Genomic DNA, 14,527 nt, shown 5'->3' with positions numbered 1-14,527 from the left:
TGTTGTTTTTTTGCAACAAGAGCACTGTTGGCTTACATTTAGCTCATAGTCTGCTGTAACCCCAAGGTCCTGCAGTACTGCAGCCTCTCCAGTCACTCCCCAGTCTGTACTTGTGCATTCAATTATTCCATCCTAAGTGCAAAACTTTGCACTTGCCCTTGCTGAATCTCATCTGACTGATTGCGAGCCATTTCTCCAGTCTATCCAGGTTATTCTGAATGCCAGCCCTGCCCTCCAGGTTTGGCAACTCTATCCAACTTGCCATCATCCCCAAATGTTTTTAGCGTGCATTTGGTCCCATCATCCAAATCACTAAATTAAAGATACTGGACCCAGAAGCCCTTACTGACAGACCCCATGAGAAGCCCCTATTGATACCTTCTCTCAAGTAGACACTGAGCCATTGATGACTTTTTTTAGTACAATGATCCAACCTGTTACATGCCCACCTTGCAATACTTCCGTCTAGTCTGTATTTCCCTAGCTTGTTACTGAAAATGTCATGCAAGACAATGTCAAAAGTCTTGCTGAAGTCAAGGTATACCTACATCCACTGCTCTCCCCTCATCCACAAAGCCTATCACATTATAGAAGGTAATCATCTTGGGCAGGCATGAGCAGCTCTTGGTGAATCCATGCTGGTCATTTCTGATCACCTTGTTCTCCTGCTCCATGAACTTTCCAGGGATGGAAATCAGGCTGACTGGTCTGTAGTTCTTTGAAACCTCGTTTCCTTTCTTAAAGATGGGCACTATATATTTGTGCTTTTCCAGTCATCTAGGACCTCACTTGCCCTCCATGTGTTCTCCAAAAGGATAGCCAATGACTGAAAATTACCTTAGCCAATTCTTTCAGTACCCTCAGGTGCATCCCATCCGGCCCTTTCTACTTGAAAGCATCTATGTAATCCTGAACCCGCTCTGCCATTACTCTAGGCTTCGTCTCCCCCTCCCCATGTTTTCTGCCAACTGCACTCATCATCTGGTAGCTGCCCCCATTTCTGAAGACAGAAGCTAAAAAGGCATTAAATACTTCAGCTGTCTCTATGCCATCCATAATTATATTGCTTTCTGTATTCAGTAAGGGACCTATGGTTTCTCTGATCTTCCTCTAACTTTTGACATACTTATAGAATTCTTTTTATTGCCTTTTATACCCCTTGCCAGCTGCATCTCAAATTGTGCCTTGGCCATCCAAATATTCTCCCTGCATGCCCATGCAACAATCTTATACTCTCCTCTAGTACAACTGCCAAATTTCCAATTTTTATAGGATTACTTTTTTGAGTTTCAACACTTTGAAGAGACTGTTGCCTAGCCAAGCCAGTCTCTCCTGTTTCACATGGGAGCCTGCCACCACCCCTCACTATTGGGTCTCTGGAAACCAGCATGGCCCCCTTCTATACCACCCCCCTTATGCCAGGGGTCCATGGGAGCCCATTGCCACCCCCTTCCCCTGCATGCCATGATTGAGCGATGGGGCCCGGTGTTGCCCTAGCCCAGCCCTGCATGCTGGGATCCAGCACCCAATCTAGCATGAAAGGCCTCATAGGTCTGGAAATTTGGCAGTGCCACTGATGCCCTGCTGCCAAATTACCAAACCCATGAGGAGCCCCACAGGCCAGATGTCACAACGCTATGAGCCAAACCTGGCCTGCAGTCCAGGTGTTGAAGAACCGTGGTGTAAGTTATTGCAAAATTACTGCTTGCAGCAATGACCAAGGGCATATCATAGTCTTATAATGCAAAGAGCCCAAGCGTCACATGTGTTTGGGGTAGAGGTACACCGATACATCAGTTCGATATTGGATTGGCACCGATATTACGAAAACTGGCTGCATCAGAAATTGGCCCGATGCAGCCAATAATTTGGCTGATAAATACTCTTGCACGCACACAGACATAGCACATCACGCAGCCAGCAAGAAGCAGAACCCAGCAGCTTGAAGAGCTGCATGCAGCTGGTAAATCTCTTGCGGAGGATGGGGAAGGGGAAGGGAAGGGGTGTGTGCAGGGGGGCAGATCAACACTGCAGGGAGGAAGGGAGGGAGGGAGTGGGGCAGGTGCTGCCCAGCCAGGGCAGGGTGCAAGATGGAGCTACAGCTTGTCTAGGGAGTTGGGGGGGGTGCCACCGGCTGCTGCTTGCACCCCAGGAGGGCACAGGGGGGTGCCCTCGGATCTGTGTGGGCAGGTGGGCTGCGCCAAGCTCTTCTTGGCGGGGTCTGGGCTTGGGGTAGGCAGCAGCAGCACTGGGAGGGAGGGCTACGGGGGGGGACTTTGACAAAATCTGGGGTGGCTGCACTCCCAAAAGTTTCTCCTGCAGAAGTAAATGTTTGTACGTACTCTTTTCTGAGAGAAGCTACAGCACACTCCTCCAGCATCCCAGGGCAGTTTTACTCCCAACACATCCCTTCCACATCCCAGGAGACAGCGTGTCACGGCTGGACTCTTCTGTTCCAGCCAAGCAAGGAACTGAACACACCCCCTTTACAAGTCCCACATTATGCTATAGGGAGAGACTGCCTGCAGGGCAGTTTGGGCCAGCCAATCAGGGCTGCCCTGTGCATTGCTGCCATCTGTCACCAGGCAAACTAAAGAAGCCTACAAAGCACACCGAGATGTGTGCAGAAGGGTCCCCTGGATGCACAATGTCAGCACTGCAAGCTCTGCTCTTCAAGAGCTCAACATGCAAATGTCTGTTCAGACACCTCTAGGTATTTTTTCTACCATGAGAACAAACCTGGGAGAATTCTCCCAAGTCATTTGAATGTGTATACACAGCCTAAGACTATAGGCACATGATGGAAAGGAAACACACCTGAGACAAACTAGAGCAAATAGCTCCATGGCAGCTGCATACGAGGTGGCTGAGCACCTGACAGCAGGACAAATTGAGGTTCTACATTGAAAGACAAGCATTTGGAAGGATGAAAATCTAGCCTTGATTCATATATTGACAGGCTTGCCACTGTTGAGGGAGGGCTGAACTTCTGTTTCGATGTTTTGCAGTTTTTTTCAACTTGGTTAACCCAGCAGCAGCACGCTGCCTTCTGAGAATGAAGAGCATGCTTCATACCAATTACTGTACTCCTATAGCTGAAGTAGGTCTCTCCTATTCTTCTAAAGGCTGGGAGTTCAGTCCTGATCATGACTTACGTGGCTGAATGAAATGCATTTAGAAGCAAGTTGAGTGTTACTGTATTCCTTTCAGAATGGGATGAACCACTTCAGAGTGTCTGAGCAGGCACAAAGTATAGGCAACTGCTTGTGAGCATATAGGGAATGACCATGATGCCAAGTCAAATGCTAAAAAGTTTAAAGTTTATTTAGTAAGCTTTTCCATCCAGAAAGCAAATGCTGCTCTTAAAGTTATAATATACAGCATTGCTACAGAGACTATAGCCTGTAAGTTTAATCTTTTCAGGTTGGCCTCAATAAATGGTTCATATCTAAAGGATGTTTGACCCCCACATGGGATGGAGTTCTCATTCCAACTTCCATGTCACAATGTCACTGCCATGCTTTACTCTAACTTGCAACCATTTTGAGACAGGAACTAGCTCTTACTTTGTATTTACACAGATTTCCATACAGTACTGCCACACAAGTTACAACTCCTGCAGCAGAAATCAAACTTGAATTACTCATGAAAATCTGCAAAGGGGGGGGAGGTCAAAAAACAAATTTCACTCTTCAAAAAAAATCTTAATACTTAGTCACCAATGAATTTTTGGGACTCATTTTTTAAGGGGCAAATTGCATTTACTTTATTTTTTAATGGTTTACAAGCCACTCCACATAATATTTTAGACCAGAAATATTTAAAAAACAACAAACTCCAGGCCCAATACATGCCTTTACAATGATTAAAGTATAACTTATAATGCCCCTTGCCAAGGTGGTACATCATAATCTATTTTTTTGTAAGTTTCTGTTTATTTTAAATATGCTACCACCATTTTAAAAGGAAGGAAGAAGGCGCGCACACAACATGCCAGAGTCTCTGAAGACTGCTGAAAGTATCTTCAGAGAGCTTTTAAACCTTGACATGGATGAAACAAGAAAGATGTTAAAGAGCAAGATAAACACCCTAGGATGTACTGCAGAAGGGTAACCAATACCATGCAACCCAAAAGTACTACTGGGATACTGGCTTCCTGACAACATAGTACTAAAAGTGTTCTAGGGAACCAGCGTAACTCAATATGACTGCACTGTGCTGCTGCTTTTTGCATTAGCAAAAAACTGAAAGCCTCTAAGGCCATGTCTACACCACCTCAGGACTATGCCAAGAAATACTGCATTGAAGCACAATAATCCACTCTCTGCACATTATCCCATAAAACCAATGCAATGGCTACCCAACCACCTCAGAGGCCAGCAAAAAAACCACAACTAATAGTAGAATAGATCTAGCTTCTATTATCCTTCAGTTAGAGACAGAAGTCCGTAAGTATTGTAGGGGCTATCACATTTCTACATCTTAATATATGTTGCAAATAGTTTGATACGGACTCATGTGTCACTCATTCGCACGGAGGCCCTGAAATTCTAACGGCTGCCTCTCTGAAAGTCAAAACAAGTCTACCTATTTTTGCAACTGCAGCAGCTTTTTGCAACTATTGCAAAATTAGGTTTGAACCAAAATCCAAATTCAGATACCTATCTGAATTCTGCAGCTCCCACAGATCCCAAAATAGTCCCATTTGACAAAGTTCAGTAGCCAGTATGTAAAAGCAACATACAGTAGGTATGGTATCTGTATATAAACATAAAAAAAATCCTCCCCTTAAATCTATTTTAAAAAAACAAAACAAAACAAAAAAATAATGGCAGTGCTTCAGTGCAAGTCAGATCATTCTTAAATAGTATGGTTTCTTTGCCAGCAGGGGTCTTTTTTTGATTAAATTATACAGCAGCTGGAAAGAAATTTTGGAGAATTTTCAGTTTGGGGTGGGGGACGGAGGTATGTGCGCGCGCACACACAAACACACACACAGGTATGTGTGCATACACCTACAATTCAGTAAAATTTGTATACATATATAAAGTTATTAAAGCTACACAGGTAGATGTAAGTCCAATAGAACTGAGCTACTTTAGAGAGAATGTGGTTAGAAGGAGGGGGACAGGTTACCAGCATGTAATGAAAAGGGTCCCTGGTTTTCTCCATTTAAAAATTGCAAATTTTCTGATAAAAACACAAATCCCAAATTCTCTGATTAAAAACCCCAAAATCTGCAATTAAAATTAAACACCACTATATATAAGGTATTGGCTGGTTTAACACAATGTTTATTGATATTTTTATGATTCTAAAGCAATCTGTCCTACCAGTGCCTCAGTCACTATAATAAAATACATTCTAAAGACCTATTACTTTTGACGTTTGATTTTGGGGGGTTTTAATCATGGAAAAATCAGAGCTCCCCCATCCCCTTCACTTACCAGGACGCAAGCTCAGCTGCGGCTGTCCTTCCCAGCCCCCGCCCCAGCTGATGTACCCATGCCCTGCCCATGCCATTGCCCCTCCCTACCCACAGCCCCACCCAGCCCAGCCACTGCCCCTCACTCCCACCCATAGGGCCCTGCCACTGCCAGCCATGCCAGGGAGGGCCCCCAACTGCAAGGGCTACGGGGTCAGGGACCCAGGTCTGCCCCCCCTGCCCCCCCCCCACAGAAGCACCCAAGCCCCAGCTGCCACCCTCTGGGAGGCAGCAGCTGCTGCTGCTGTGGAGCACAGCAAAGAGGCTCCTCCTCCCTCATGGGTGGCATGACTGGAACAAAGCTAATTTTGAGGGGAGGGGCAAGTGGATGCAGGCTGCCCACTGTGGGTGAGAGGGGCGAGATGGCTTCCCATCTCTGTGTACACTCCCAGAAGGGGCATGAGGTGCCCTCCACACCACTACCCCACTGCTGCGGAGCAGGCATGCAGCCTTGCCATGGCAGCACAGGGCTCCCAGAAACAGTGGCACTGAGCTTCCCCGTCCAGCCCTGCTCTTCCCTGCCATGCCGAGTGCTGCCCCAGCAGGCTGTGGAAGCGCCAGGAGGCGGGCAGCTGGGCAGGGGGCCCCAGGCCCACAGTGAGCAGCCCAGCCCATGCACAAATCTGGGGGCGCTCCCCCCAGGAATGCACACAGTGGTGGGGAGCTACCTCCCCCATCCCCAGTGAGCCACTCACAGCCTCGTCCCACTTCCCACCTGGGCTCTGTGGCCACACATTCTGGCCCCAGGACCCGGCACCACCCAGACTGGGCAGTAGCCCCAGGCCCACCCAACTCCCTCACTACGGGGGCCTCAGTTCCACCCCCAGTCCCTCACCACACTTACCTGAAGGAGCTGCTCTCCAGGCTGCCTGGCTCCCACGTGTGTGTATACATGTGCTCATGAACATGGCACCTCCTGCCTGACCACCCTCCCCCTGCTCCCCCCCAGCAGGCTCGAACTCTGCCAGCCTCCAAGGGGAAACCCACTATTTCCGGCACCTTTCACCTTAAAACTGAGAAAACCTGGGTTTTACTGCATTTTACTGTAGTGAACAGAAAACCCAGATCCATGACGAGTGACAATTCTTTGCTTTTTAAGAATTAAATAGAAATGCTATTCTGTATTATTGCGCTGTCTGACTTGTTGCAAAAAAAGAAAATTCCTTTGACGGAAAGTGAAATGTTTATGAAACAAGGGATTATGTATGTTTTATGCTGTGAAGTCAACCATTTACTGTACTCCTATGCATTTTAAATGAACAGCAGTTAATTTTTGCCAAGCTTTTTATTTAAATATGTTTTTTCCCTCCAGTAATTGTATTGGATCCCACCGTTTAAAACAAAACAAAACAAAACAAAACAAAAACTGCACAAGATGGTTCTGGTCTTTTTAAGAGCAGGCTTACAATAGCTTAGTTTTGTAAAGTTATTTCTGCTGTACTTGGAACCAGGATCTTTTATAAAATCTCAACTCTGAGATCAAGAGGTTATATAAAGGTCAGTATTCATTTTATTCAGATTATTTTCTAACCTTGTAAAAATGCCTCCGGAGCAAATTGGCTTCTACACTTGCTGACCCAAGGATACCATGGTGCCTGCCCCCTGCTTGGAAAAGTTACTTTCCCTTACTGCCCGCTCCCCTTCAACATGGCACTAATTAAGGAATGTCATTCATGCCACAAAGCTTGCCTGTTTCCTTAGGGAGAGTAGCAGACTTGGCCTACTGATGGGAGGGCTTTTAGAATGTACAGACTTTGCCAAGGGATCCATCTTGCTATTGTAAAAATCAGGGAAGAATTAGAAGACTAGTTGGCTTGTGAGGGATGTCTCCTTGAGAAAGGACAAGACAGATAAAGACCTGGCTAGCTCTGACAGGCTAGATGTAGTCAACTCCATCAACCAACTGTAATGGAATAGCCAACTAAAGCTGCACAAAAGGGAAACTGATAAGTGGTGCAGACCCCATCTGGGGAGACTAAATATCTAAGTATGGTACAGATAGTATAGATGTTATACCAAAGATGAGGTTGACACATTGCAGCCAGCATTCATTATATAATATAAATAGCAATACACGCTGGACAGGAATGTCTCACCATAGAGTCTACAAGGCAAAGAAACATAACCAGGGAAAATTGAGTTACAAACAGTAACACCTGGCAGTTTTACAGTGCTGCTTATTTAAAGTCTTTTTCAAATGTGAATAAATATCGACATATTAGAGAAAGGGAACCTAAAGCACTTGGGCCGTGCTGCAACTAGCTCAGCTCAATGTCATGAAAGACAAGAGACTATGAGAACAGCACCACAGTCAAACTAGTGTCCAAAAAACCTACTTCTTATTTCCCATTCGGTTTTCCCTTTAATCCTTCATTTGTCCCATAGTCTCTTGGGGCTTCAGGGAATTATTCCAAAATAGCTCTTGCTAATTAACTCCCTGAATGGAAGTTTGTAATCCAGAATAGAAATGCCTGTATTCAAATTATTTCAATCTGCTTTGAAATGGCTTTAAACTAATTTGGAGTAAGAAATTTTTATTCTGGAGCAGGAACACCCACACAGAGAATTTATCAGGAATAACTAATCCAGTTCAACTGCAGGCCCAAGTTAAACTCCCTGTGCAGGCAAACCCCTACTATCACTAGGATTTGTATGCAATGCAGTTTATTCTATCCAGAAATGACTAGTCTTCACACCATGCCTAGGCAGACACCATCAAAGTATTGTTTTACATCTCTCTCCTTCCAAATGCAGAGGATGTACACTATGGTTGGGATTTGCAAAAGGAACATAAGGGATGCAGCTGCCCAAATATAATGGAAATGCAATGAAAAGTAGGGGATTAGAATCCTTGGAAAATTCCACCCATAACTTTATAGATAGCCTCGTTTGGAGGGAAAAACGCCAGACAGACAAATCCTCTTACTCATTGGAAAAGCTATACAAGGGGCTACGTAGTATATTAAAGTGTTCTTACAGGGCATTTGCATTGTTTTTGCACTGTTGATGGTCCAAGTCATTAGCAATCTAATCAATAGTTTAGCAAGAACACAATAGACAGCCCGAATATTGGGCCCCATTAATCCTTGACGCAATTCATCTATCTTGCACCAGGGATAAGTTTGGCTCACTGTAATACTTATTAGTAGCATTAACATATTATTAACATGAGTGAAAACACAGATATCATGACTATGGGAAAAAATTGAAGGCATTCAACCTGTTATACCCTGTTAAAAAACTTTACTTTGACACTAAGATTTTGCCCGATTTGACAAAATCCAGAGATTTGTTTTTATATTTTTGCCCCCATAATTAGGTGAACACGCTCCCTGAGAAGGTGTGAACGAGATGCTGAGGGTGCAGAGACCTATGAAGGAACCTCTCACTGTTTTCAAAAGCCTCAGGTTTTTTTGTTTTTGTTTTTAAACAAAAAAAAAAAAAACCCCTAACGACCAAACATTCTTGCTTGCAGAAAAAACAATGTTAAAAAGGTACCTGAGCCTGAGTTTGCAGACAGGCTGAAACAACAGCTTTGAGGTATGAACTGTCTCTTCATTCTTCAAATGCTAACGATTTCCTTGCTTAAAACAGACAAGGAAGAAGATACTAATATTAGAAAAATTCATACCAGAATTTTCTAAAGCATGGGATTGCCTATATGAGGAGGAGCAGAAAAGACCCACGTCTACTCAGGACAGACTTTAAGACAGGGAGGTGTGGTTGCCAGGAGTGTATGATTGATCTCATTCACCAGAAGGGCAGTGAACTTCCAAAACACTGAGAAACAGTGATATAAAAATCAGCCAACCTAGTTTGTTAGCACAATAACAAGAGTCCAGAATAAAGAAGGACCCAATTCAACTCCTACTCACTTTAATGGCAGTTAAACTGGGTCCTAGGACACACATTAGGTTTGGCACTGAGCAGCCCAGCTCATGCAGCTTTGGCATACAGCTCTGTGTTGCTAAATAGAAGACTGACTTAAGAACAAAATTCTGATCAGAAGCCCACGCCCAGAGCTGGTTAAACACACCGCAAAGGCAACGCTTTGTGTTCTAGACTCCACGCTGCCTACTACTCCTCAATGCGGTTTCATGTCAGATGTGGAAAAAAGCATTCACCTCTCAGGCAGAATTCATGCATTCAAAACACAGCATATGCTTTAAGGACAAACCCCCCCAAAAACTGAACAAAAGAATTGCTGGTATCAAGACTGAATGAAGAAACCTAAGCCCATACCGAGTGTAAGTGCAGATATAAGTGTTAGAAGACAATTGACAGCAACAGAAAATAAGTAGTTCATATAATAATCATCACTATGTATGCAAAATAATAAACATTAATATTTCCATTAAGGTTTAACATTAATAAATTATGTGATCTATACTTCAATAACAGGATAGTAAATAAGGATGAAATTATCTAAAAAAAAAAAAATAATATTGGTCTCCTCTGTTCATGCTGCAGAAATTCACTTCTTAATATCTACTTACTATTTTTTTTTTAAATGTATGAACCATTCTAGATGTCTCTACTAAAGGGATACTCTTTTGCAATCTAATGGAACTACGAGTGGACTCCATCTTTGGCATTGGCTGTGTACACAAACTTTGTTTAGAACTAAAACACATTTGGTAATACAGTATAGCCTCATAAATCTGGAATTACCAAAAATCTGCCCCCTACCACTCTAGGACTGGCCGCCATTCCCCTCCGCCCTCCTGGAAGCAGAGGGGGAAGCTTGCATGCAGTGGCTGCCACCGTCATTCACCACTCCGCTCTGCTGCTCTGCATTCAGCTGCTGCTCCAGGACCAGCAGCCACTATTCGCCCCCTGCCCTGCTCCATGACCGGCTGCCGTGCTGGTTTAAAAAATACAGCATTTTCAAATTTTCAGCAGGTGCTCGGAAATTAGTTTATACACACAGATAGCTGACTGGTAAGGTTTTCTTGCCTTTGGCTTTTGTGACTGGACACAAAAAAATATTAAAGTGTTAATGACTCTAAAGAGAAATAAAAGTAGGCAGATTAAGGCCCAATGTCCAGTGAAGAGTAAGACAATTTACAAACCTGCCCAAACGGACATTTAATCAGACAGTTTAGGATCTGCAAAGACATGTTCTTTCTAGTCTAGACTTCTAATCCATCAATGGGAAAAAGTCTAATATTATTTTTGTCCTTTTCATCAGCACTGTAAGAATATATCCAACTGTCAGAGTAAGTTATACATGTAACACAAAATAAAAACAAAGAACACTTCAGTGGGCTTGTTCAAGGGGGTCATTTGCGGGGGGGAAAAAAACTGTAGCAGGCAACACTGAACCATTAATCTGTTTTTAATCAGACACAAGTTAAATAGCTCTGTCTATCCAACACATCTGTATATGGACAATGCTTCAAGATCATTGTAAACATACTAGAGAAATTCTCTATTTCCACCAATAGACATTTAAAATGCAATTAAAATTTTTAACTTGAATCCTGTTAAATACATTTGAAAGTCTTCAGTATGCACACTGACCATGCCCTCAACTTAAATTATGAAAACACTGCATGATTTTAAAGAGACACTACATGCTTGAAACTACAGTAGAGCTACTTCTTTTGTCAGTCTGCATTTTAAATTTAATAAACAGAATAAATTAACTATGAGCTGAGATTATGAATAACTCATTGTCCTGCTAGAGGCCTACATCACATACTATATTTATATTCATCTGTACAGGAGAAGGACAAGCACAGACTTGTTTGTGATCCACAAGTCCAGTATTTCAATAGCTGCTATATATTGCTACACTATTTTCACTGACAATACATTTTGCAGACTAAAAACACTTTTTATAAACTAAAAATGTCCATCTACAATATCCACAAAACCATGTGTGGGAAGGGGGAAAAATATCAGTTAAGAAAATACTGATAAATACTAATCTAAAAATTTACCTATTTTGAGAGAGAAGTCAGGAATTAACATACACACCAAACCTCCAAAACATATTTAGGAGAAAACAGTCTCAGCAACTTCTAAGTCAGTTATGTCTAAACACAGAATACTGTCAATTTGGCATTTTCTCAAGAATCGCTTATAGTATATTTATGGCCAATACACTGCACCTTCCATACATACTACTAAGTCTTGAGTTGGAAGCAGGGACTGAATACATTTTCCAGTGTTCCCTGCAAGTAGAGTATGTATGATTTCTCTTGGACAGCTTTCTTACCCTTTCTGGCTAATGAGAGTAATTATATTTGCACTAAGACACCAGCCAATATTATGGAATTAGACATTCATATGAATACTGTTTACCAATAATACAACAATAGAGAAACACATGGACTTTCTAAAAGGTAGGTAAACAAACACTAAAAACATTTTAAAATACTGAAGTACAACTGCACTGTAAAATAAGTTGTTTTACTATTATCCATACTATAATGTGCAAGGAACTGATACTATCTGGAAGTGCAACACAAGTTTCAGACCTGTCCAGGATAGCCAAGTAGTAAAGGTCATGTGGCTATGAAGGATGGCTAATCAACTATCCACAAATTTTACCTGTTATACTGGAAGATGAGACAACTATACTGGCAGAGGTTTCAGCAGTACTAGTTCACATACTTTGCACTTGTCTAGAAATTAATTTTTGGTAAAACTATTAGAAGTTATTTTGTATTGAAAAGGAAGGAAGGTTATTTATTCAAAATCCTCTCACTAGCTGAACCAAAGTATCTTTGAATATAATCATGTAATCCCCAAGAGTCTTTTTTTTTTTTTTTAAAGGCATGTTCTTATTAAAGGAGAGATTTTTACTTAGTAGCCATTTTGTCTTCAACTTGGACATGATACCCAATCTGAATGCAATATAAACATGCTGTCTGAGAAGCTGGTTTCCAAATATCATGTTGCTGGGAAAGGAAGAAAATGTAAAAATGTGTACCACCTAACCTATTATAAATCAAAACAACCTGAAGATAAACTACACAGCCAGGAAATTCAATAGCTAATATTCCCTCCCTAAGTCACCTCATTGCACACAAAAACACTAAACAAAAGCCACTGTTTGTGGATTAAGGACAGAGAATTGTGATTTACTGCTTAATGTTTTTTAAAAATGAAAAAGCTAGGAAATCAAAAGTTACACTTCATAATACTCCTCTCCCTCAACAGTGTGTGTAATGTATTTTGGTTTTCTTTTTAATTCCACATTAACTCTGCATACCATGAATGCTAACCATAGTACAAAGCAGTATAAACACCAGGTCAATCCATTGTTTATTAGATATCCATAATATGGGTAATGTGGGAGGAAAGGATTACTGTACATACACAATTCCCAATATTCAAAGCATTAAATTAGATCTAAACAATGCTTTTACATACACCAAAAGCCACATATTCATTGCAGGTGCCAGGCCTTCACATTGTTTCTTTTTCAAGAATAAAGTAATTTTTCATTTGCAGGACAAACTAAACTCAACTAACCTACCCTTCATGCCCACCGCCTTAAAACAGGCATACAAGTTCAGAAGAATGTGGATTTATTATGGGATTGTTTTCTTTAAAAATCTGCAATGAAACTAGATTGTTACAAAGAAACTTGCATATCACCATACCAAGTAACAGCCCAATCACATGTCAATTGCTAGACTGCAAATCCATGGAAATAGAGGTGTATAATAGGATCATTATAACTGTAACACTTACTATATATACACACACATACTCTATATATTTTCCTTGTTGCATTATTACTTTGTATTAGTGGGCATAGGTCTAATAGAGATAGCAAAACTGGGCTTAATAAGCATAAAACTATACAATACATTCAATTATTAAAAATAGCTTAAGCAAGCAAGATGATATCATTTTAAACACAGATGCACCATAATTATTATCTTGGGATACAAATTAATATACAACACATAACATGGCCAAACCCTCAAACACACCCCACTGTATATTATTCCTGGGGGGAAAAAATGCTGCTACCCTCTGAATAAGGGGGGGAGGGGGAAGACACACACCTGTGCATGTGTAGATAAACACACATGCACATTTACACGCACACATATGTGGCACTGCATTTCTAACAAGAATATTCTGCACAGGAAATGCAGAAAAACCTTTCAAGGATGATTTCTCATCCTGAATAAACACTGAAAAAAACCCCCAAAACAATAAAATCAATCTAGGGAAGGTAACTGCTCTCAGAGCCGAGCAGGTTTTGCACTGCATATTAAATATGGTTATGTATGATGGGCTGCTTGGTCTCGATTCACAACAGGGCTGGGGGGGTCGTGTGCGCGGTGGTGTAGGGTGTGTGTGTGTGTGTCTGCCTGCCTGCAAAGCCAAGTAAACACATTTTCCATTCCCCATCCCCCACCCCGGCACACGCACACACATACGCACGCACACACCATCATGCAACTTATCGCCCCATGTTCTTCCTTTGAAATACACCGAGTACTCGGGATCCCCATACGTTTTTCAACCACTTGTTTTTCTGCAGCTCCACGAGCCGCTTGCACACGGATTGTGGCCCAGCGGAGCCAGGCGTGCACATGAAATCATACCGCCCAACTCGCCCCCCCCAAACCCCAAACAGCACGAAGTAAACAGGCAGCAGGCTGTGGACAGGCACATGCGGCGCAGGCAGGAGGCAGGCAGGGCTCGGGGCCCGCGGCCGGCAATGGAGGCTGCTCTTACCAGATGGAGTTCTTGATTTTGTGTTGCAGGGCGCTGGCCTCTGCCCCCTGCAGCCCGGGCACCAGGGTTGGCAGTGTCCCCCCGGGGCCGGGCAGCGGCGGCGGCGGCTCCGCTTGCTGCTCCTCTGCCATCATCGCTGGAGGGGCGCGGGCGCAGCGCTGGAGACACTAGGCCTTTCCCCCGGACCTCGAGTAAGTCGCCTTTCCCTGCTGCCCGGGGGACATCACGGGGAGAAGCCGAGCCAGGTCCCGCCACCGCCGCTACGCCGGGGGATGGGGAGCCTTCCCGAGCGGCAGGCGCATCGCGGCGCCGCCTGCGGCCGCCCCGCCGGGG

The 14,527-nt window shown here is 43.1% G+C and overlaps 1 protein-coding gene across 2 annotated transcripts in view; it reads right to left on the bottom strand.

Moving 5' to 3' along the window:
- Nucleotides 1–14,521, bottom strand: part of RFX7 (regulatory factor X7) — an 81,739-nt gene extending 67,218 nt beyond the window's left edge. For both annotated transcript variants that reach the window (XM_019533523.1, XM_019533525.1), the window contains exon 1: nucleotides 14,195–14,521. In XM_019533523.1, the coding sequence (XP_019389068.1) occupies nucleotides 14,195–14,328 (134 nt within the window). In that variant the 5' untranslated portion in view covers nucleotides 14,329–14,521. The remainder of the gene's footprint in view (nucleotides 1–14,194) is intronic.
- Between the last annotated feature and the right edge of the window lie 6 nt (nucleotides 14,522–14,527).

This window comes from Crocodylus porosus, unplaced genomic scaffold (assembly GCF_001723895.1).
Source record: "Crocodylus porosus isolate Cpor-Errol unplaced genomic scaffold, CroPor_comp1, whole genome shotgun sequence".
Taxonomy (NCBI): Eukaryota; Metazoa; Chordata; order Crocodylia; family Crocodylidae; genus Crocodylus; species Crocodylus porosus.
Note: the sequence above shows the minus strand (reverse complement) of the source record. Positions and strands in the feature narration are given on the sequence as shown.